Source organism: Electrophorus electricus, chromosome 8 (genome assembly GCF_041902795.1).
Source record: "Electrophorus electricus isolate QZ-2024a chromosome 8, ASM4190279v1, whole genome shotgun sequence".
NCBI classification, from domain to species: domain Eukaryota; kingdom Metazoa; phylum Chordata; class Actinopteri; order Gymnotiformes; family Gymnotidae; genus Electrophorus; species Electrophorus electricus.
Genome location: NC_137504.1, coordinates 4,265,010 through 4,287,823, shown reverse-complemented (window position 1 = coordinate 4,287,823; position 22,814 = coordinate 4,265,010). Strand labels below are relative to the sequence as shown.

Sequence of the window (22,814 nt, the reverse complement as noted above, 5' to 3'; positions counted from 1 at the left end):
CTTGGAGCAAGCGAGTAGATTATTCTTCAGTGTAAATTCAACAAGAAAAGCAGTAAAAATGGTCTTTATTGCTTTCAATACAAACCTTTTCATGACAAAGGACAGTGTATGCAGTGTAGGCACAATTTGCTTGCTGGCTTGTTTTTGTTTTTAAACCAGATATGTTTCAGACAACTGTCACAAACACCTCCACATAACTGACATAAGACCAACAACTGCCACATCTTTTGAAAAGAAGTTTAATCAAAGTGAACTGCCAAATGATTTAGAATCACATTTCAGTATCAGCATTAACTGCATGAGCTGGTTTTCTGGACACAACTCAAGCTTAAGCCTTGACTCCAAGGACTTTCATGGGAAACATGAACATTAAAAAAGGCTTTACTTTTCATTTGTCTAGAAAAATCAACGTTAGGAAAAACAAAATCTAGATTTATGTTCTGCACAGACTTCACGTTTTCACTATCAATCTTATTAGGACTAGAACACTTTAATCAACTTCTTTTATGTTTTGGCAAAAGTTTGCTTCTGTGTATTTATATTAACACGTCTTTTCAATAAAACCACTTTCAAGTCCTTGTATCTCATTATCTTCAGTTACGTGACATGAAGACAATGTATTACAAAAGTAGCTCAGGAAGCACCCTCTACATCTTATCACTTCAGTCTAAAAGTAATTTCCTAAAAGGATCAGCAAGTACCAGCCTTTAAAAACTAAAAGAGCAAAATCATGTTCAAAATATCTCAGGCTTAAGCCCTGAACCAGAGAGGACCATTAAGAGAAACTGATCTGGACACCTGGAAATGCTCATTGAAGCATTGTTCTCTGTGACAAGCTTTCCAGAGATGGAACTGATGTAACAAAGCTAATATAACAGCAGTCAAGTGACCCTGTGTAGGTGTACACTTAGGAGTTACTTTTCAAACATTAGTGTCTGGCTTTTAAGTTATTATGGAGTTAAAAACAAGCCTTAAACAAAAAGGCCCAAATAGCATAAGTATTGGCAGAGCTACCATGAATGCATGCTGCCCAGAGGCCAACTGATCAAAACAGACCCATAAGTAATGTCATCGGTATGTCCCCGACAGCACAGACTACATGTGAATCAGCAACTGGAAGTAAAACTGGTGGTGGCTATTTATGCATTTTGCACTCACCATCATTCTAAAACATAACCCAATTAGGAAACAAACATTTTTTGAAAGCTTGAGCAGCTGGGACTCAACAAGGAATGAAATGAAATAAATTCACGTTTTCTATGGTGCTCATGGTCTTTAGGTCTGTGGAAAAAGTTTAGCCCTTCCCCTTTGTCTACTGCAAAACCATAAGGCAAGTTTTGCTCAAGCTGATTCCAATTTTACTGCTTTTTCAATGATCCACCTTGATGAGTGTTTCAGTGTACTTTCACATCCACAGGTAAATGGCGAAGATTTTCTAAAGTCTTTATTACAGATTGAAAGTGTCAGTATATATTGAACAAATTGAAATACATTTATATTAATATCTGTGAACCTCTTGCAGTCATTTGTATGAGAATGCTTAGACATGTTTAAATATTGCATTTCCAGGAACACTTCAGTTTCTCTTGCAATTAAATTTGCTGTCCATTCCAGTGCTAAAGCCAACCAGGCAGCAGCTGTTATCCTTTTACTTAATTGTTCACTTTTCCCCAATACAACATTCACTGTGGTAATTAGATTATTTAATGAAATTACTACACCCGTAGGCAAAGAAACAGAATCTCTATGAGGACAAAACATATTTGTCTTGTTAAACAGTTCAACAAAGGAACATATGATTAAACAAATAAACAGCAGAGACAGAAAAAAAATGAAAGCCAGTCAGTAGCAGGAACAGAGAGGGCACTTTTCTGAGTTCTCTGTTCAGACATGGTGTGTGAATGTGTACGCCTGTGTGTGCATTAAGTTCCCATCAGTTTTGAAAGCCTGCACCCAGAAGCGAGAGACGGCAGCGCTGTAGCTATGAGCGAGTTCCTCTCAATTCCATCTCTTTCGGTGCCACCCACTGTCCTCCGGTTCCGCTTGTACCTATGGCAATGGAGAAACAAGCCAGGGGTGCTCCACTGAGGGGGGGCTCAGTCTCCTCCCACGCACAACCAATCGAAGATCACTTAACGGGGTCATAGCTTAAGTGGGATGAAAGTGCATGGTCCAATCACGTCCTTCCTCAATGGGCATGTATATTTTTAAGGGTTACATATTTGTTTGTCCTGCGTCAGACACCCTCAGCCTACACCCTACCTGCTCTTCCTACACACACACACACACACACACACACACACACACACACACACACACACACACACACACACACACACACAGACAGACAGACACACACACACACACACACACACACACACGGTCGTTCTCTCTCTCTCTGTGACCACAGTGTTGAGGGGCAAGGGAGGGGTGGCTCCAGGAGCAGACGTGGCTATTCTTCAGCTTGCTGCTGCCCGAGCCATCAAGTCTTCCAGAGCTTTGTCCTGGTCATTATTGTGCATCAACAGAACCTCTTTGATGGTATCTCTTTCAAAGCCCATCTCCCCAAATCGTGACATCAGCTGCAGGAACTGCAGAGCCTGAAAGAGGAGAGAAACAAACCAATAACGTGCTACGTTATTTCTCATCAATGGATTCACTGCAGTGACATGAGGTTTACCAACTAATTTAGTAATTACTAAAGTAAAGTTTGGGGCAACTGAAGTCGAACAACCAAAGTCGTCAAACCATGTCTTAATGGATTACTCTGCGCACAGGATAACAGTCATGGTGGAACAGGATAGGGCCTTCCCTAAACTGTCGCCATGAAGACAAAAGCAAATAAAGTGAGAATTTCAACTTTGTATGTTGTAACACTGACATTACCCTTCACTGGAACTAAGGGTGCTTAGCCTGAAAAAAATGCCCCAGACCATTATACCTCCTCCACTTAAGTTTATTTTTGAAACTATACATTCCGGTAGGTTGTATTCTCCTAAAATCTGCCAAACCCAGATTCATCCACCAGACTGAATGTTTCCACCGCTCCAGAGTCCAGTGGTGGCATGCTTCACACCACTGCAGCCCACGCTTTGCATTGCAAATGCTGATCTTAGGCAGTATGCATACAGCTGCTTGGACAGGAAAACCCATATCCTGAAGATACTGAAGCATAGTTCCTGTGATGTATTTAGAGGTAGTTTGAAAATCTGTTAGTGAGTGAGGCAACAGGGGACAGGTAGTTTTTACATGTCCCTACTTTGTGAATTTGCACGATCTCTTTGCTGCTGAGCTGTTGTTTCTCGTAGATGAGTCTATTTTACAATAGTAGTTGATCAGGGAACAAATTTCATGAATTGGTCTGTGGTGTCAATTTTAAAGTCATTGAGCTCTTAAATATGATCCATTCTACAGCCAATGTCTGAGTGATTATGGACCTAATTTTCTAGGAATTTTTGGTTACTGAAAGATTTGGTTTATCAGACAAATTAGTTTTCTACTGCAGCTATTACTGATGTTCAAGACTACTTCTGTGAAAAAGAAAAACAGAAAAAGAAGAACTTTAATAGCACATTTTAAACATTCACCACTGATTAGTAATAAAGAATTACATCAATCTCATCATTTTAGTGTGTGTGGGGGTGTTTGAAAACTCAACCATGATTCAATTAACATTTTTAAATTAGCATAATAATAATAATAATAATAATAATAAAGTGTATAACAGCAGTGTAATGTAGCTACAGAAAATATATCCATTTAGAATAAACAGTATATACACATATACATGTATACGGTTAATAAAGTCTATGATTGACAAAAAAAAGTCTAGTGTACTAGAAAGTGGGAGAAAGAGGCTCTTGAGTTATTGTATGAGGAGGGGGCTGGCCAGCATGAGGACAGATTGTGTCCTCAGCTTTTGTTATATAGTCTGATTGCAGACCGGCAAAGTGTTTAACGTTGGATGATCTTTTCAAAGTAAGGTAGGCACAGTAAGGTACTCACATAGAACCCAGTCAAAAGGTTACTCTACAGGCCTGCAGTGTTTTGTGAGTAAATCCTCCATTTACTCTGTTTTCAATTGTTGTTAGTTTGAGTTAGTGTTAGAATTATTGTAAAACACTTTTTGAAGTATGGGTGACTTGGTGAAAGATGGGTATAATGATGAGAACAAAGTATTTCTCTTTGTTGGTTTGGTTTACGAACATCTTATCTGACCCGTGAGTAAGAAAACTAGAGATAAAAGGGAAGAAGCAGTTTTAAAATGTACAGTGGGGTGTTAACAGTGCAAGTGCCTTACTGAGGATGTAAAAGCCATTAAAGCTCATGAGAACTTTGTAGATAACGTAACTTTTCTGTGGGTACACGCGAGGACAGAGGCATTTCAAACAGTAGCCACTGTGAACCTGCCACTGTTAGTGAAAGTGGTCTGATATAACTGGACTGTTTCTGATATAACTGGACTATTCAGCTGACACAATTTGGGGCAGATAGAATCTTGTCAAACAGGCTGATAATGCCCCCAAATTTTTCAGCTGCTCTGATTAACACAAGAGTGCAAGCAATATTAAACTCTGGAAGCTGTTTTTTGTCGGACATAACAGGCATCATTCAGTGGCTGACCAGTCCATTTAAAACGTTTTTCATGTTTGTTTTTTTAAACAGCCTTCAATTAATTGCTTTGTTATCAGTGGCACTATGTGCAGCCCAACTCCTCATCTCTATATTTGGAAGGAACACATTTTTTAATTGTAGGAAATGGCCCAATTGCCTATAAAGACACTATTCCATGTTTAAAGTCTCTATATGGAAAGTCACAGGACACAGTGTGAGCCAGCCATTTGCAGCACTTGGCATCAATGCTACCAATCTTTCAGCACAAAAAGTCACTCCACGCACATCATGTCCATTACAGACAGCAGCTTCTGCTGTCTCTCTTCATCCCTGTACCCCCAGCACTGAGGAGATGTGTTTTCTTTAAAACGTTACTTCATTGGGTGAAATGCAGCAGTAGGAACAACTGAGCTGTAATTTCAGGAAGCACACTTGCTAGTGGCCGGGTGACAACTGTTGTCCTCAAAGCTCATCTATATAAATTTATATCACTAAGTAGGACATGTTGGGGCTGATAAAATGCATCATGTTGCAGCAAACCTATTTCTGGCCACAAAGAGTGTGATGGTCATAGCCATGTTTACTGCCTGAAAACAAATCCCTACACAAAGTTCAGGCTGTCTAGGGGTGTTGTGGTTTTAAATTTGCATAGCATGATAAACTTATCTAAAAAGATCATTGGCTACAATTTGACTTGGGCTTTCATTAGCATAGTTGAAACAAAAAGTATTTGGTTTTCATAAATTTATCACACAGCAGATAAACTGCTTAAATAAATGCCAGCTTTTAATTTGTTTAAAATGATGCATTGCTGATAAACAATATATGGCCAAAAGTATGTGGACACCTGCCCATCACACATATGAGCTTACAGAACATCCCATTCCAAATCCATAACCAACATTATGGAGATTCTCCCAGCCCAATCCCTGCCCCCCTTTGCAGATATAACACACTCCACTCTTCTGGAAAGGCTTCCCAAAAGATTTTGTAATGCGCCTTTGGGAATCTAGCCCATTCAGTTAAAAGGCTTTTGTGAGGTCAAGAAATGTTGCACGAGAAAGCCAGGCACATAACTGATATTCGAATTCATCCCAAACGTGTTCAGTAACATTGAGGTCAGGGTTCTATGCATGGTCACAGTGTTGCTCAACATAGTCAGTTCTTAGACTTGGAGAGGGAGAAGAAAAAAAAAGAAAAAAAAAAACATGCCTGTATTTTTTATAAAAATGTTTTGAAAATCATACATTTGTCTACGTTATTAGTATAGTTGATATAAGCAAAAATAAAGTCACTAGGGTCAAAAGTAGTATGGTCAAAAGTCAAAAATAATTTAGTTATGGTCAGTAATGTCATATTCTGCTTTGCGTTAAATAGTTATCATGTAAGATAAAGTTATAAACATTACAAAGGTGGTAGAAGAGGTCGAAATATAACATGCTTATGCAGTGTATTATTCAGACAAATGTTTTACATGTAGTCTACATCCAGGGGTGGGAGTAACAAGTATAGAAAGTAATGGACAGAAATCTGTTTTAATTAAGTACTTAAAAAATGTCAAATGGTTACACAGTCAACAACCATGAAACCAACAACCCTAGTGGATACAAACAAATTATTTAACTGGACCTCTAGCCCCTAGTGGAGGTTACAAGTATACTGGTAATTGTAAATTTGTTCTCATGATGGGATGAAGCTTTAACTTGCAGGTTATATACTGCCAAAGGAAATTATGCCAGATTTTCAGTTGCTGGAGAATTCCTTTTCAATTAGAGTAACCAGGGAACCCATTTCCACAGGTAAAGTGATGAGACAAAACTCCTGGGTATTAGGCCAAAATTTTATAACCCATAATCACCCTTAGAGATGTGTAGAATCTCTATGAAGACATGTAGAAGAGCTATGACTGACAGCTAAATTAAAGCCACAGGCTTATCCTTTTTGTATAGGATGCCCTATGAGGTTCCCTACAGTGCACCATTAGATCTTAACCCCTTGACTCTTCTCAGAGATGTTTTGCAGATATATTTCAAAGGACAAACGTGAACACCTAGAAGATTCTAATTTCCTAGTTAAATCTCAGCAACAGGAGCGAAATGTGGCTCTGCGTTTTAAGCACTATGTTCAATAGAAGCTACTGTTCATGTCAAACAGGAAGGTCATATAGGAAGTCTTGCTAGTAAGTATAGTGGCCCTTTCACTGCTGTAGTCACCATGTCACCACTTTTCCTAGTTAAAGTCACCTCCTGTGGGACTCCCCTCCCTGATGTCTGGCCCTGCATCCTCCAAAATAATCTGTTTGTCTTGAAGCTTTCACTATTAATAAATCAGTCAGTCATTTTTTTCATTTAGGTGATCCTGATCTAGTGGAAATTAACGTGTCTTTCAGCCATTCCTGATTCGATGGAAGAATTGATCCATTTATGATCCATAGAACACTGGGAAACTGGCAAAGAAAATTCTGCATGTGTGTATGCATAACACAGGTCCACGGAATTACAGACTGACTCATGTAGAAGCATGAGAAGCATCAGATTCACCTAGTTATCTAGGGGTATATGACTGTTCATATTTGGAGCCACAAAGAAAAGCAACATATGACATTTCTTCGAACTATTTAGAACCAATCCTAGCATTTTATCTAGTTACTTGTTCTAGTGTTCTCTCAGTTAAACATACTCACACTGATAGATTGTGCTTATAAATACTAAGTAACATGCACTTCTAAGGCAATATCACAATACATGATACCCTCCTTCCAAACAAACAGATCCACTCACTTATTTTCTCCTGATCGTTTTAGTCTTAAAACCTTTACAATAACTTTGAAAGAGCCCATGAGAATTTCAGTACCCCATCATTGTGTGACTTTACCCTCCCTGACCAAGCCATTCGATTTTGACATTCCCATATACACTAACTTAAAAAAAATCATGTCATGTCCCCCTCACACCCCTTATCAGGGACAGTTGAAGTCATTTATGTCCAGACCATGAACAGTCCTTTGACAGCATTGTATACATGTATCTGTCTGCTGATGTCATGCTTTGCCCCACTCCAGTCTGTCTAGCCAAGAAAGTCATCCCAGTACTGAGCAATATTTTATCATCCTTCTAATCCCAAGGATTTCTATTTGAGTTCCTCATTATTCCCAATACTACATATCGCACGAAAGTCCATCTTAAGAACAGTTTTTCCCCTAGCTTTCTATATTTGGAATCAATATCTGGTCCAGCTATAGACTTCAATAACTTATTCTAGCAAATCTAAAACCCTAGACAGTGTACTATCGCTTAAAACTCTACAACTGTTATGGATTAGTGTGAGAGTAAGTCATTCTGAGTTAACATCTTGGCATAAAGTTTCTTAAAGCCACTAGGTCTGCTTTTTTCCTCCTTAGATACAAGATCCCTTACACGAATTCCCTGCAGTGATCATATCAGTAAATGGAAACATCAGATAAGCAGTATTGTGTGGCAAGCCAAAGAGCTTCCCGGCACAACACTTTGTTCTCATGCTCCAGCTCTGCTGTCTTGAGTGACGCTACTTATTATGCCCCTGATGGCACCTATTCTGATGGTTCCACCTACCTTGTCATCACTATCTCTTAACGCCCGACATGTACGTTTTTCCCATGTACGTTTTTCCCATGTACGTTTTCCCTGACAACAATAGTCTTGCACCACATAGCCACTGCACGTGTGGTTCAATAGGAATTATTCCACTCCAATCATTTCTTCTCTAAAATGCAGTGATAGCTAGATTTTGTTTCCCTCTCTACTCTAGATATTTCAGATCTATAGACCAGGGCTGCAGGAATGCATCATGCCTTTGGCTAAAGTGGCTAACTTCAATCTCCCTATTTTCCAGTCCATAAACACAGAAATGGTTGCTCCAAGATAAATTGTCCTGCAAAATTACATTGTCCTAGAAACACTGTTGGCAGAAAAGGGGTGAGTCTTCAGGATTCCTCTTTTTTGAACAGACAACTATGGATCTTTTGTAAAACTCTGTGGATAAGAGCACCTGCTAAATTCTGTAAATGTTGAAAACACCTCCCTGATAATATGGAAAGACTCTCCCTCACACACACACACCCTCAACACAGTATGCCATTTAGCAGGTCCAATAACATGGGCTAGCAAGTGATATATGGTTTTAATCTTTTCAGAAGTATGGAGTCCAATCAAACACTGTCACTCATTTCCTAGGTAGTGACAACTGGTCTCTGTTTCCACATGCATTTCAGACACAGCCTTGCCTTAGTCTGCTGCATCTCATCGTCACATATCAAGCTTATCCATACATATCCAGCTCTTCAGACCTTCTTAAAACTATCTGAGGAAAACTGGTGTGCGCGACTACTTTTTGGGCACCGGGGGAAGAGACTGTACACACGGTTAAAAAAATAAATTATATATATATATATATATATATATATATATATATATATATATATATATATATATATATATATATATATATATATATATATATATATATATGAGATAGATAGAACACCATTTAAATGATCAGTATGCCATAATGTTCATCACCTATAACTAATTAAATAATTCTGATTGTTTCACTTTAGTTTGAGTATATACACCTATTACAAATGAATAAACTTATAATAAAATAACTATGTTGACAGTTTTTAAATTAACAGTATGACTTAATTATTCACCAGTGATGATAGATATGTGTGTGTATATCTGATAGACAGACAGATAGACAGGATTGGCCACCCTCCTAGCATCCCTGTCTGCATGGTTTCCCTGCCTCATGTATTTGTTTTGTTTGGTTCTTTAGTTGTTTTCCTCACCTGTCATTACTTTCACCTCTTCCTTATTTCCAGCCTTGTTATGTTCATTTCTAGCCTGTGTTTGCCATGTATACTAGTCTCTGTGTGTAATAGCCTAGCCCTTAACATGTATATTATATCAGACAAATAAAGTTATTACAATCACTAAATAATATATTGACTCCTTATGTACTCAGCACTGATAGAGAACAAGACCTGTTCTAAACTCTTACTGCCCAGTCTCAAGGCTCCATGGCCAGACACCCTCCCTCAGCTCTGGTGACATGCACACATACTGTTAGAAGAAAATGTCTTAAGAGTTGAGAACACCATGGGATACTTTGTCTGCAACCTAAAAACTGTATATAAGAGACAGGCTGAGAGACTGGGGTTTGGGACTGACTGGCAGGTTACTTTTGCTACCAGAGTGTTATAGCGGACAAACCTTTTCCTCAGAACACTGGTACATCTCCAGGCATTCTTCCACAGCACTGGCGTCAAAACCTCTCTCACACAGTCGGCTGTGGACAAATAGGTACTCTAGCACCTGCAGAGGCACAGAGAACAAAACCTTTAGAGAAAATCTGCAACAGCAACAGAACAAAAGGGCTCTGCACCACTCTGGCTGTGACTCAGTAATTTTTGCACGACACTGGATTGCTGTATTTACTCTAGCTTTCAAAAATGAAAGGAGTCACAACTAACCTGTTCGACATTCTGCCCTTGTTTCTGCATGGCTCGGAGAACCCCTTCGTAAGAGTAGCCCATGCCCACTATGGTCTCCACACACTGCCTCTCACTTGCGGAGAGGTTAAGCAGCATTCCATGAGCTGAGTATGAGGAGGGACCCACTACAGGGGCAGGGTGCGACTGCAGGACATAAAGGCAACTCTCAACTTAAATCACAGCAAGAGCTCTGAGAATCATAACAGAGCAACAGGCACCGTGTAGTTCAGTACTGAGAAAGCTTAGTAGGAGGCTGTGTATATACCTGCTTTGTTGCTCCATTTTGAGTATGGCCTGGTAGTTCTACAGGTGGAGTAGAACTGATGTGTGGTGTCGATCTCAGCAGCGATGATGGGGTTCCATTAGGTAGGCTGTGCTGTTGGGCAGCTGGGTACACACCGAGGAGAGGATCTGAGGGGGAATCCCCCGGGTCCGACAGCTTGGGGAAAGTCAGTGAGCGAATGTTGCAGGGGCGTTCAGCATCAATCTGTCCCCTAGGGGTCCCCACACCCCCAGGGACTGGCCGCTCCAAGTCCAGCAGTCCAACCAGCCCATTGGGCTTATGGAAGACAGGTGCTTTGCCCTGCAGAGGTGGTGTGTTGCTCTGTGAGGGAGGGTGGGATTCTGGGACAGGAGGCTCCGGGGGCGAGAGAGACGACTGCGGTTGGCTCTGGAGAATGCTGCGCAACTCCTCTTTGTCATCCAGCGTTTTAAGCTCCAATTTATCAAAGGGGTCCTCCTCTCGCTCAAAGTCAGCCAGGTTCAAGCATTGAGGGGCTGGGTTGTTGGGTACAGGTCGCGCTGGTCCAAAGCTCGGGGCAGGGAGTGGGGTAAGGATGGCATTATGCCGAAGGCCTGCCAGAACAGGATTCAGAGCTGGAGGGAGGATGTCGTGTTCCTCTGTGGAGCGGGCGGTCTTTCCAACAGCCAAGCCCACATCAATGTCCTGTGAGGTGGCCTGCCCATCTTTTTCGGTTTCCACCTGTTGTGTCTCGGCTGCTTGAGTCTCGGCAGCTCTTGTCTTTGCAAGATCCTCACCCCAACGCACAGTCAGATTCTCCAGAGAGAAGTCATACTGTAGGCAGTACAAGGTGATATTAATGCCTTGAGAAAAATGTTGTCAAACAAATTTAGGAATTAGACATGTTTAACCAAGTAATTCACCTGACTACATTGTCCACTGCCTTAAAAAAAATAGCTTCATAATGTAACAAAAAAAAGGATAAAGTAGACCAACCTGCATCTCTGAGAGCAAAGAATTACAGTCAGGCAAACAGAAGCCAATGGGTAGACCCACTTTTGCAGGGCAGCGGAACTTCTCATTGAGCTTGAAAGGAACTTCATCAAGATAGCTGATGGGTCCTAGATACAAGAATTAAGCCAGAAGGATAGAGGAAAAAAGGTAAATAAATTAACAATCTCAGAATGAGGGTGTGAGATAAAATGAGTGATAACTACGTCACTCACCATTGTTGTGGATATCTGATCCAGACTTCCTTGCATCCATTTAGAGTACCTTTTTTTAAAAAAAAATACTCTCTCATTAACCTTAGAGCACAAATCCTAAATGTCAACTACAAAAAGAATACGCGGTGATTGTCAAGAATTCAGTCTAGCGGGATACTACATGAAAAAGGGAAGCGTTTGGTAACTGAATGGTATGTCTGGTGGAAAACAGTTTCTTTCAGTGATTAAGCGGAACAGAAGCGCGTTGATCAAAACAACCTTCGTACCCCAAAGAGATATAATCAATCAATCTTTTCGTGAACTGAGCAAAATACTTAGATGGGACCAGCTCATGAACAAACACGACTCTACGTTGACTAGACCAGTGGCATCTCTAAAGTCGCAGTGTGATCCGGGATTACATGGTAGCTCCAGGAAAACGCGCAGCCAGCAGGCCTGCGGTCGCTCGCCGCTCTGCTGCGCAACAGCGAGCTGTCAGCGAACCTTTCCTTCGTGTTTCAATCGCTTTTTCACCCGGAAGCCTTTGTAATAAAGTAGAATGACAGCAAGCCAATACCTGACTGGTTTCCTAACGTTATTACGATCTTGTGTGAGACATGAGGCCAAATCGCGAGTAGGTAGCGACAGCGAGATCGTCCAGCTGGTTCCACAAAGCTAGCTATCTTAGCTAACCGACATTTATGTATACAATTTTTGATGAAGCGACACGAAACAAACAGCTCGTTCACAAAATATCTAAGTGAATGTGACTTGTATGGCTACTTTTAAACTGACGTTAACCACTTTTAGATGTAGTTAAGTAGCCAGATGAAGGCATTTCGACTCGAATCCGAAGTCCAAACAGAAACTAGCTAGCTAACGCTAACGCTAGCAAGCTAAATAACCAACAGCAGCCCCTTCACTTCCTCTGCCACCGCCCCGACTCCAAATCTCAGTGAATCATTAGCAATGTTTACCAGTATCTGCTCCGTCTTGAGTCTCCAATGTATTATCCAACGAGTAATCAGCCTTCTCCCAACATAAGCCTTGCGATCAAGACGTTGACGTGACGAATACTAATGAAAACGGAATGGGTTCCCTGGTTCATCGCGGGCCGCCATCTTGGCTTGTTTCGCCTCTATTGCTTTGGTTCCTGGTTGGCGACGTCACTATCCTGGCGCTGAAGGACGCCAGTTTGGACCAATCAGGGCAGATTTTATCGGCACGTGTTTAGGTCGGGGTCCCGCCCAGCACGTGGATTAAAAATAAAAACTCTAATTCATTATTACTCGTCATGAAACATAAAAACTCAAATTTATTATTACTCGTCATTGTCGTCGAAACAAAATGTTGCATAACCCTACAGCCAATCGTCCTCCGGCTACAACTGACACATAACTGGTACTTCAAACTAACTTAAACTGGGATTTAAACGGTTCTAGTCCCACTACTTTGCTTTAGCCAGTTTTATCAGGTTTGAAATGTTAAAGGTTTGAAATTATATATGTTTTACTAGTACCTAAGATATATCACAATAGCAGGAAGTATGCTGTCGGTTTTTTGTTTTGTTAGTTTGTTTTTTTGTTGTTGTTTGTTTTTTGGAAGACTGACCCTATTGTTTCAAATTTCAGAGGTTTTGCAGAAGTACTGTTTCTCTATAGGATATTTGTGCCCTTGTGAAGAACCCCTCTATTAAAAGCGATTTAACCCGATTTTGGATTTTTGTGTCTAATGTATATATGTACATTATTGAGGAAGTAGACTATTGTAATACTTCTACCCATGGGGATTTCTTAAAGCGATTTTAACAGATCATAATGTCACACCGATTTATTTTTACAAAAGTGGAACCTTTACCACAGTTTGTCGGTGAAATTTACATTTACATTTACGGCATTTGGCAGACGCTCTTATCCAGAGCGATTTACAAAAGTGCTTTGTCATTTACTCGTAGAATGGAATCCAGATTTAAATCTAGACTGCGGTACACCCAGGCAATTTGTCTTAAGGGCGCACAAATGAAAATGAAACACCGAGCTTGCAGTTATATACAATATATCAAAGATTTAATATCTGTCTCTGTATCACAGTGAAGCCATTTGTATGCTTATTAGCACAGACACGGGCACAATGAAACAGCTGATGTACTCTAAAGTCAGAAATTACATCTTGGATGAGCAAAGCAATTTCTAACAAAGAAATGATCCGAAATGTGAAGGATATCTTTACTATGACTTTATTTCAGGCCATGGAGTTTAAGAATGAAATTACCTTTATTTAGTGCCTTTCTCAGTACCCAAGGACGATTTACAATCGACACACTACCCAGCGCTTTTACATTAAGTCAACACACCGATGAAAAGCGGCAGCCAATTGCGCCCAGCATACTCTCAACGGCAAAACGTAACCCCCTTCTGAGACTGGGGAGTAAGGATAACGTCCAGGACAGAGCGCCATCCATCACTGTTCATTCTCTCACACACACACACACACACACACACACACACACACACACACACACACACACCCCAGAACAATTTTATGGTAGCCAAAAGACTCATTCACTCTTAAAAGTGAATACGTGGAACATACTATTAAACTGACATTACTAAAATGCTTAAAACTCTTCTTTATACGCCTGTTTAATTCACAAACCTATACGCTAAAATATTTGTCTATAATATTTCTCGTATGCACCCAGGATTAAATTGAAGAATATGAGATTATTATATAAATTAGATTTATTATGATTATTGTTTTATTCTATTATTGTTGTTACTGTTACATTTAAGACTGTCAGAGCTACTCTTTACTCGTAATGTATACGTTTACGACTAGAGCAAAATGAAAATAGTAAGAAATAGAATAATCTGAACAATCCGGGTCAAGGGAGACGTCATGGCGCATAAACGTGTAGACGTAGTCACGCACAACGATAACCGGAAGCACCGATAGGGCGATTGTTTAGGAGCGGGGAACGGGATATAGCTATTTACCTGAGGAGTGAATTCAGGACGTAATTCCGTGCCGTTACCGCGTTTGCTGTCTATTTAAGAGTGTTCGTGCTAAATGGATTTTGTCGACGTCGTCGCCTTCCCGGACGTGTCTTTGGCGTAAATAGACTGGTTTTGAAAGGTGCGATGAAGTAGGCAGTCTCCGAGCAGCGCTAAGATAGCGGGCTAAGCAGATGTAAACAACGCCCGGGTCGGCTCCGAGAAACCAGGGCAAAGGCGCAGAGATGCGCTGACGGCAGCCAGCATAGCCAGTATTACTACGCGCTAGACTTTGGCTTCGTTATGGGGATATAAAAGGTTAGTTCCAGTACTGCTGAGGACGGCTCCCTCGTCCATTGCTAGCTGGATTGGTGTGTTTTCCGCTATAGCTTCAGGCAGTACAATAATTCACCAACGGCAGAGAAACGTCAAGATCCGCACAGACCGGCCTTGTGGAGAAAACAAACCAGACTTTTGGCAGCTGGCCCTTTCTGTAAAGAACAAACTAACGTTTAGGCACACCAGGGAAGAAGTTTGATAGCTCCACGACCACGACTTTCCCGGAAATCTTAAATATAAGGTAATGGACGAATATCGCAAGAAAAAGATAACGCGTTAAGTGTCTTTTTTTTCATTTACTTGTTACATAGTAACAAATGGTAAGTACTAGTAACAAATAATAAGTAGCTTTTCCTGAGTTTACAAATGTATTTAATTAAATTATAACTTGTCTTTAGTAATAGCATATTTGCTGTGTAAGCGAATAGCTTCTTGAGTATATTCTCGAATTAATTTATTTTAGGGCATCGGGCGGGAAGCTGGTATTATATTTGAAATATTGATACTGAGACATGTAGAAGATGTTTACAAGTAAAAGACGAAGAAAACAAACGTAGAAATAACAGTGAATTTCAGATATTGAACTTTTACGCTCTTGCTGTCAGTGGAGAACGTGAAGAAGCCTGACTGACATGGCACATCAGCAGATGCCCAGCTCCCAGAAGGCCTTGATGCTGGAGCTGAAGTCTCTACAGGAGGAGCCAGTGGAGGGCTTCCGTATAACACTGGTGGAGGAGTCAGACTTATACAACTGGGAAGTGGCTATCTTCGGACCTCCAAATACACTCTATGAAGGAGGTTACTTCAAGGTCGGTCCCAAGAAAATGTTTGCGTAATCAACGGATTAAAATAGGTTAGCATGACAGTAGAGAAGGGGAGAAAACACCTTTTCTACTTGTGGTCTACCAGTATAGGTTTTTTAAACCATCTTATGTTGACACTTAAATGGCATAAGCTCACAGGATTTCTATATTTCACTAAGTACCAGACAGTTTTATTTAAAATGTGAACAAAGTAGTGTAAAGATATTTATATACAACACCACAGCATTTCTTTGCTACTAATGCATTTCTGAACTGAGAACAAGGATCTGAAAATTAAACTCATTAAGTTTTGGACAGTCTGTACCCTAGCAACCAGTGACTTGGTCACAGTTCCCCAAATCCTCATAGTGTTAGGATTAGAGAGCATTTAGTGCAACACCTGATTTACCTTCCCAGGATGAACTATGTGCTATGGCACTTGGAATACTGAGTCCTAATGGGTGGAGCAGATGAGCAGCTGACTGCTAGACACTAAATTGGCTCAAGGGGGCACATTTCCTACACACACACACACACACACACACACACACACACACACACACACACACACACACACACACACACATCTGGGTCTGTGGTATGATTTTACACTTTTAATCTGTCAATAATCTCAGAAAACTTGTTCCGTTACTCAGTGGTCCTCAATAACATAAGCTGTGCATGTGCTTATGCATGTAGTCGGCACTTTGATTGTAACTAATGTGTTATTTCTGCTGTCATGTTCTTAATCCGTCTTGGCAGTACACCCCAACCCCTCCCACCCACCCACTTCTCTTCCTTCCCCCTTCTCTCATTCTCTCTCTTTGCTCTATCCCAAGTGATGTGATCCTTATACAAGCTATTTATAGCTCTGACAGATATAAATGGTCTCTCAGTGGAAGAGCTGAAAGAGAGAAGGACAGAGTGAGTTTCTCCCAGGTTGCCCCTCAGTCAGTATATGTTATGAATGAAAAAAAAAAAAACAGAACAGCTGCTGCCTATACATCCTTTATTTAAAAGTTATCTTAATTATAACACTGATTTAAGCTTGAAGTCATTACAGTATTGCATAATGATGTCATGGTTCTTAGAGTGTGTTTACATTATGAACCTGGCATAGCAGTTATGTCTCTAATTGGAATAGGCTACTAGTTTTTTTTAATCAGTATTGTATTATATCATATTATAGATTAATCGGTGTAAACTAAAGTTAAAAATCATGCTGCACTATGCTGTGTAGCCAGTGACATTCAACCTCTGTCTCAGTCAAAGTACAGCAGCATTCTCATAGACATAAGGTATTTCAGTTCTGTCATGGTTGTACATGACTTTATAGTGCTATCAGTTCACTACAGCATTAGGCTTGTGTATGGGAAAGGAAGCAAGGTTAGGTGACGTAAGCAGTCTTGAACGTTTAAACATTGATAGTAGTATCTGTATAGAAACAGACTGCTCCTCCCATGGTAAATTCAATGTGTACTGCTCAGTTTTTGCATAAGAATTACATCATAAAGAATAGCCTTATCCTAATATAAGTTTACGTCCTACAAGGTCTGAAATGTCAGTATGACTAATTTGAACATTTAAAATATGGTGGTTGGAGATAGTTTATTTTTTAGAGAGTGATTGCTGGAGTAATTAACATTGTGTGAAACGTGTACCGTATGTCACGGTTAAGTAACAGAGTGCCAGCCTTCTTCTCAGAGACAGCTCTGAACTACAGGAGGACCCATGCATTTATGTCTCATAAAAATGCCAATAGATACATTCAATTGTTATTTAAATAAAACACACCAAAATTAACCATCTATACCAAAATGAATACAATATGTACATTAAAGTGAAAGACACAAAGCAGAAAATGTAGCAGAAATATTAATGTGCTGAGGAACTACTGCATTGGGTTCCTCAAACTAACTATTTTTATTTTTAAAAGTAAAAACATGACTTTTGGCATAGACTATTATCTTAATGTCTGAGTATGGACTATTTTGCAAAAATATTTGCTGAATTTCAGATTTTATCTATGAAAGTATATTTAATATTTTACATATATTTTATACAGTATATTATACTGTAATATTGCGCTAACTCTAGGTGGTCTTTTTCCTTTAAGCTCAGGTCCTCTACCAGAGCCCTGGGAGCTTAAGGGTGTTATAAGTGTAGTATCTTAACTGTTCCCAGGACAGCACTCTTCTGGAATGAGATCTTGTTGTTCCTGGGATCTGCTGGAGCCACTCTCCCAGATTGGGGGTCGCAGCCACTAGTGCTCCGGTTACCACAGGAACCACTGTTGATTTCAGCTTCCACATCTTTTAGAGCTCTTCTGTCAGCCTTTGGTATTTTTCAAGCTTTTCGTGTTCCTTGGTCCTGATGTTGCTATTGCTTGGGATTGCTACGTCTATCATTACGGCCCACTTCTGCTGTTTGTCCATCACCACGTGTCCATCGCTACTATGTCGAGTTGGTTAGCCATTTTGTCTGTCTGTATCTGGAAGTCGCACAGGATCTTAGCTTGGTCATTATCCACCACCTCTGGGCTGTATCCCACTTTGACCTTGGACTTCCCAGCTTGTACTCAGCACAGATGTTTCTGCATACTATACTTGCCACTTGGTTATGGTGTCCCATGTATGCTCTGCCTGCTAGCATTTTGCATCCTGCTGTTATGTGCCGGATTTTCTCAGGGGCATCTTTGAACGCCCTGCATCTGGGCTTCTGTTTCGTATGGTATTGATTTTGTATTAAGAGCTTGTTCCAGTGCTGCCATGATTAGTGCCTCCATGCTGTCATTCAGTCCAGCTGTTTCCAGCCATTGTTAGGCGTTTTCCATGTCAGCCACTTCCACTATTTGCCAGTGGAACATACCATGCAGAGGTTTATCCTCCTATGATGGTTCCTGCTCCTCTTCATTCCCATCCTCCTTGGGTTCCTGCTGTCTGAGGTACTCACTAAGCACTTCATCACTTGGGGCCATCTTCCTGGTGTATTCCTGGGTCTTGATTGTTTCAATCTTGGATAGTGGCTCTGATGCTCACTAGTCCTTGGCCCCCCTCATTCTGCTTGGTGGACGGTCTCAGAGGGCTGTATTTGGGATGAAACCCTCTTTGTATTGTGAGGCGTTTCCTTGTCTTGATGTCAGTGGCTTCTGTCTCCTCATTTGGCCATCTTATTATGGCAGTCGGGTATCTGATGATTGGTAGAGCGTAGGTGTTGATGGCCCAGATTTTGGTACTCACATTCAGCTGACTTCTCAGGACTTGCCTCACTCTTTGTATATATTTGGCTGTAACCGCTTTCCTTGTGGCCTCTTCATGTAGGATTCCAGGGTACTTGTAGCTGCCTTCAACATCTGTTGCACAATCTGGTAGTGTGAGCCCCTCAGTTCTAGCTACCTGGCCTCTCCTTTTAAGCATCCAAATCACACTTATCCTGTCTGAATGACATTCTAATGTCATTGCTATATATCCTAGTCAGATATTAGTGAGTCAATGTCTTGTTCACTTCTGGCATACAACTCGATGTCATCCTTGGAGGTGGCTAATGCTGGCTCCATTCCAGAGCTGGTATCCATAACTGCTGTTGGTGATTTATTTCACTTAGGGAGTTCCAGCCTACGCAGAACAGCAGTAAATCGCAATCTTGATGCATTCTAGGATCCATGTGTGAAGCATTGAGTCATTGGTTTCTTGTACTCAATCTAGATGGTGCACAGGTTGGTCTGTCTGGTCTTACAGTCTCGAGAGACTGTAATTTTATCCTTTGTTTATGTGGTCTGATCTCAGGTTCAATAACCATTGTTGCTTTGTGATGCCTCCTTGTATATGATTTTCCAGTATTGTTCAGTCTCCAGCTTTGATGGGCCTGTTCTCATGCTGTTACTCTGCCACCGAGAGTAAATTATATATGGCTCATTGGAAAACTTCTTCAGGTAAACAGCCAGAGCTGTTCATCTTTGCTTGGCAGTCTCCAAGGCCTCAGGTATGATCAGCTTGTTGTACTTCTCAGGAACCTTCATCATGCAGTTCTGATAGCTGACTAACTTCTCTCCGTGTTGGCATGTAACCTCCTTCTCCAAGGAGGATACTGCTCCTTGATGATGATCATCATCATCATCATCATCATCATGATCAACTTGTAGCAGCTCTGGTGTTGAGCTTGGTGCATGGGTTCACTGTCTTGGTTCCCAATTTTGTGGTGTGGGGATGATGATGATGATGATGATGATGATGATATCTTACCTCTGACCTGTTGTTGTCCTAGCTCCCTGTTGCCATAGCATTCATATTATACATATTGATCTATTGATCTATTGATCTATTGATCTCATATTGACATTCTTCAGTATGGTCCCTTGGGCAAAGTCTTTCATGCTATCCGCCTACCTCACTAAACAAGAGAGTCCTACCAGCTCAGATATAAAATTGTATTCACTAAGTGTGCCTCTACAAAGGCACCTCCTGCTGGACATTTTTAGGAACAAAGATTCTGCGATCACTGAAGCTTCATTTGAATTTTTGACTTCACAGTGACTCTGCTGCAGCATAAATCTGTAGCATTTTTTGACATATACAAACAAAAAAGCAAAAACAGGAGAAATGTAGGTTTGGGGCAAGCTGTTCTTAATTTCTCTGCAGTGCATTAGATTCTAACATGAATGTGGTCAAATTACACCAACTAATAGGGCTAAAAATACATGAGCCTCTGCCTCCTATTGTCTTCCATACTGTCAGCAGTCTGCACTACTGAGGTGAAACTAAACGAATGAAATTGCATGTAGAAGAAACTATTCTTCCATAACGGACTCATCACTCTGTGTTTCAGCACAGCACAACTCTGTCACGTTAAACTGGACTGGCATTAGGCTATTGTCTTAATGTCTAAGCCAATGGACTATATGGACTATTTTGCAAAATTCTCAGCATGTAAATGTGAGCATTGTCTTGCGCTTTGTGTAGAGTCTGATGTTGATCATTGAATGTTTTTGCTGCCTTCCAGAATGTTTCATTTAAGGTGTCTGATCACTTCTGACTGGTATTCACATCCTGACATGCACCATTATGTAAAATCTTTTTCTTTGTTCTGCTGACTCTTGAAGTACATACGTGCTGTAGCTGACATGTTTTCCCTCTCTAGGCCCATATAAAGTTTCCCATTGACTACCCATACTCACCACCAACCTTCCGTTTCCTAACCAAGATGTGGCATCCAAATATATATGAGGTGAACAAACCAGTATTATATTATTTTATATATTTGTTTTATAACTAAACCATCTGCGTTGACTTGGTGGCATGTGAGACCATAATGATGTTTTTGTCTGAATCCCAGAATGGTGACGTGTGCATTTCCATCCTGCATCCCCCTGTGGATGATCCCCAGAGTGGAGAGCTTCCATCTGAGAGGTGGAACCCCACGCAGAACGTCAGGTGCCGCAGTACTCCAGCAGACACTTTGCATGCGTAGAAAAAGCACAAATCGGAAGTTGCATTGCATATGAATCGAACATGCCCATGTGAAAAGCAAGAACAAAACAAAGAACTGCATTCTACTCCACACCTCACTGAACAAGTATACAGATGTGTGTAATGTTGTTAGTGCTGGTTTAGTTTTGTTTTCCCTCTAATTTTTTGTAGAACCATCTTGCTAAGTGTTATATCTCTGCTGAATGAGCCCAACACCTTTTCCCCGGCTAATGTGGATGCTTCCGTCATGTTCCGCAAGTGGAGGGATAGCAAGGGAAAGGACAAGGAATATGCAGAAATCATCCGGTATGATTGTTTTTCATTTCTTGGTCAACCATAGATGCAGATTGATGGACCACACATTTAAAGTTCCAGGTTAGCACCTTCTAGCCATCAACACTACTATACTAATATGGTCTCATTTTAGCAGCCTTGCATCTTCAGCGTTATAATTTTAATGTCAGTACACCTATTCTATAGCTTTACTTAATAGGTTGTTACTGTATTCTGAAGTCAGCTGACTGACTAATTTAGTCTCTCTCTCACACACACACACACACACACACAAAACAATATCCAAATAGTACCTGCCCTCTTTTTGTAGTAGTTTTATATCAGGTCATTCATTAAAAAGGCCACTGAAAACAGCTGTGCCAGGAACACCACAAATTACACCCCAAAGGACTAGTAGATTGCAGGTCTAGGTTGTTCTAGGATGTAACCCATAAACCTGCACTTGCAGTGCACTCTAGTGCCCTCACGCTGTCCCACAGCAGCCTTGCCTAGGATGCCTGGGCTGGCTGTGCTGTGCGAGGTGATTGCTCTTTGCCCTGTGCTGTGCTGCGCTGCATGCAGGAAGCAGGTGCTGTCCACGAAGGCAGATGCGGAGCGTGACGGCGTCAAGGTGCCCACTACGCTCGCTGAGTACTGCATCCAGACCAAGGTGCCTTCCCACGACAGCAGCTCCGACCTGCTCTATGACGACCTGTACGATGACGACATTGAGGAGGAAGAGGATGATGACGATGAGGTAGAGGCCGGTGGGCCAGCCGGAGACATGAGTGGAGACTGCTTCGGAGATGAGGAGGACTCCGGAAACGAGGAATCTTGACCTTTTAGCACTTTTGACCGTGACGCCAAACCTTCCTCTCCTCCACTATCTTCCACTCACTGTCATGTGTCTGACTGCCTTAATGTGTGCCCATGAGCCTCTGTTTAGATTGCCTGATCCTTCGTCGTCTAAAGCCTCTTGCCTTGAGTTCTCTTCATTCTGTACATCCCATTTAATAAAGTGCTCTGTGTAAACCATAACCCATCTCTGAGATCCCCAGTAAGGAATCAAAGCAATTGGAATGAATTTTTAGTGCTGCAACAAAGGTTTTAAGCAAAAACAGTGCTGTAACACCGAACATCTATTTTCTTTGTAAGAAAACGCTGGACAGTTTTCACTGATTCCTCACTAGGGCCTTCAGAGAAGACTCGTAGTCATCCTAGCAGAAAGCACAGGTCTGTCCCCACCACTCTGGAACCCACCCTTCCCTGGCTGTCTCGAAAACTCAGGGCTTTTTGGATACTCACGCCTCTCAGTCTGCCGTTAACGACACAGCAATTTCAAAGTGTGCTC

The 22,814-nt window shown here is 41.1% G+C and overlaps 2 protein-coding genes across 3 annotated transcripts; one reads left to right on the top strand and one right to left on the bottom strand.

Annotated features, from left to right (window-relative positions):
• Nucleotides 1–223: 223 nt before the first annotated feature.
• Nucleotides 224–12,749, bottom strand: ubap1 (ubiquitin associated protein 1). Its single transcript, XM_027003694.3, has 7 exons — nucleotides 12,568–12,749; nucleotides 11,612–11,660; nucleotides 11,382–11,506; nucleotides 10,410–11,219; nucleotides 10,124–10,288; nucleotides 9,864–9,965; nucleotides 224–2,600 (listed from the first exon to the last, which is right to left on the bottom strand). The coding sequence occupies exons 2-7, from the start codon at nucleotides 11,649–11,651 to the stop codon at nucleotides 2,460–2,462; spliced, it is 1,383 nt and encodes a 460-aa protein (XP_026859495.2). The 5' UTR covers nucleotides 11,652–11,660; nucleotides 12,568–12,749; the 3' UTR covers nucleotides 224–2,459.
• A 1,766-nt stretch (nucleotides 12,750–14,515) lies between these two features.
• On the top strand, nucleotides 14,516–22,501 carry ube2r2 (ubiquitin-conjugating enzyme E2R 2). Of its 2 annotated transcripts, none has more exons than XM_027003697.3 (6): nucleotides 14,516–15,242; nucleotides 15,528–15,731; nucleotides 20,862–20,948; nucleotides 21,057–21,154; nucleotides 21,362–21,496; nucleotides 22,046–22,501. In XM_027003697.3, exons 2-6 carry the CDS (start codon nucleotides 15,555–15,557, stop codon nucleotides 22,299–22,301), a joined length of 753 nt encoding a protein of 250 aa, XP_026859498.1. In that variant the 5' UTR covers nucleotides 14,516–15,242; nucleotides 15,528–15,554; the 3' UTR covers nucleotides 22,302–22,501. The 2 variants fall into 2 exon arrangements, with proteins under 2 accessions (XP_026859498.1, XP_026859497.1); XM_027003696.3 differs by having other exon boundaries at nucleotides 14,517–15,163.
• The last annotated feature ends 313 nt before the right edge of the window (nucleotides 22,502–22,814 follow it).

Bases quoted from the DNA above. Each gene is read 5' to 3' on its own strand.
- ubap1 (XM_027003694.3), bottom strand. From the start codon at position 11,651: ATGGATGCAAGGAAGTCTGGATCAGATATCCACAACAATG. The intron at 11,507-11,611 runs GTGAGTGACGTA...TCTTGTATCTAG, and splicing joins ATCAGATATCCACAACAATG to GACCCATCAGCTATCTTGAT. The intron at 9,966-10,123 runs GTTAGTTGTGAC...GTGCCTCTGCAG, and splicing joins AAGGGCAGAATGTCGAACAG to GTGCTAGAGTACCTATTTGT.
- ube2r2 (XM_027003697.3), top strand. From the start codon at position 15,555: ATGGCACATCAGCAGATGCCCAGCTCCCAGAAGGCCTTGATGCTGGAG. The intron at 15,732-20,861 runs GTCGGTCCCAAG...TTCCCTCTCTAG, and splicing joins ATGAAGGAGGTTACTTCAAG to GCCCATATAAAGTTTCCCAT. The intron at 21,155-21,361 runs GTGCCGCAGTAC...AATTTTTTGTAG, and splicing joins AACCCCACGCAGAACGTCAG to AACCATCTTGCTAAGTGTTA.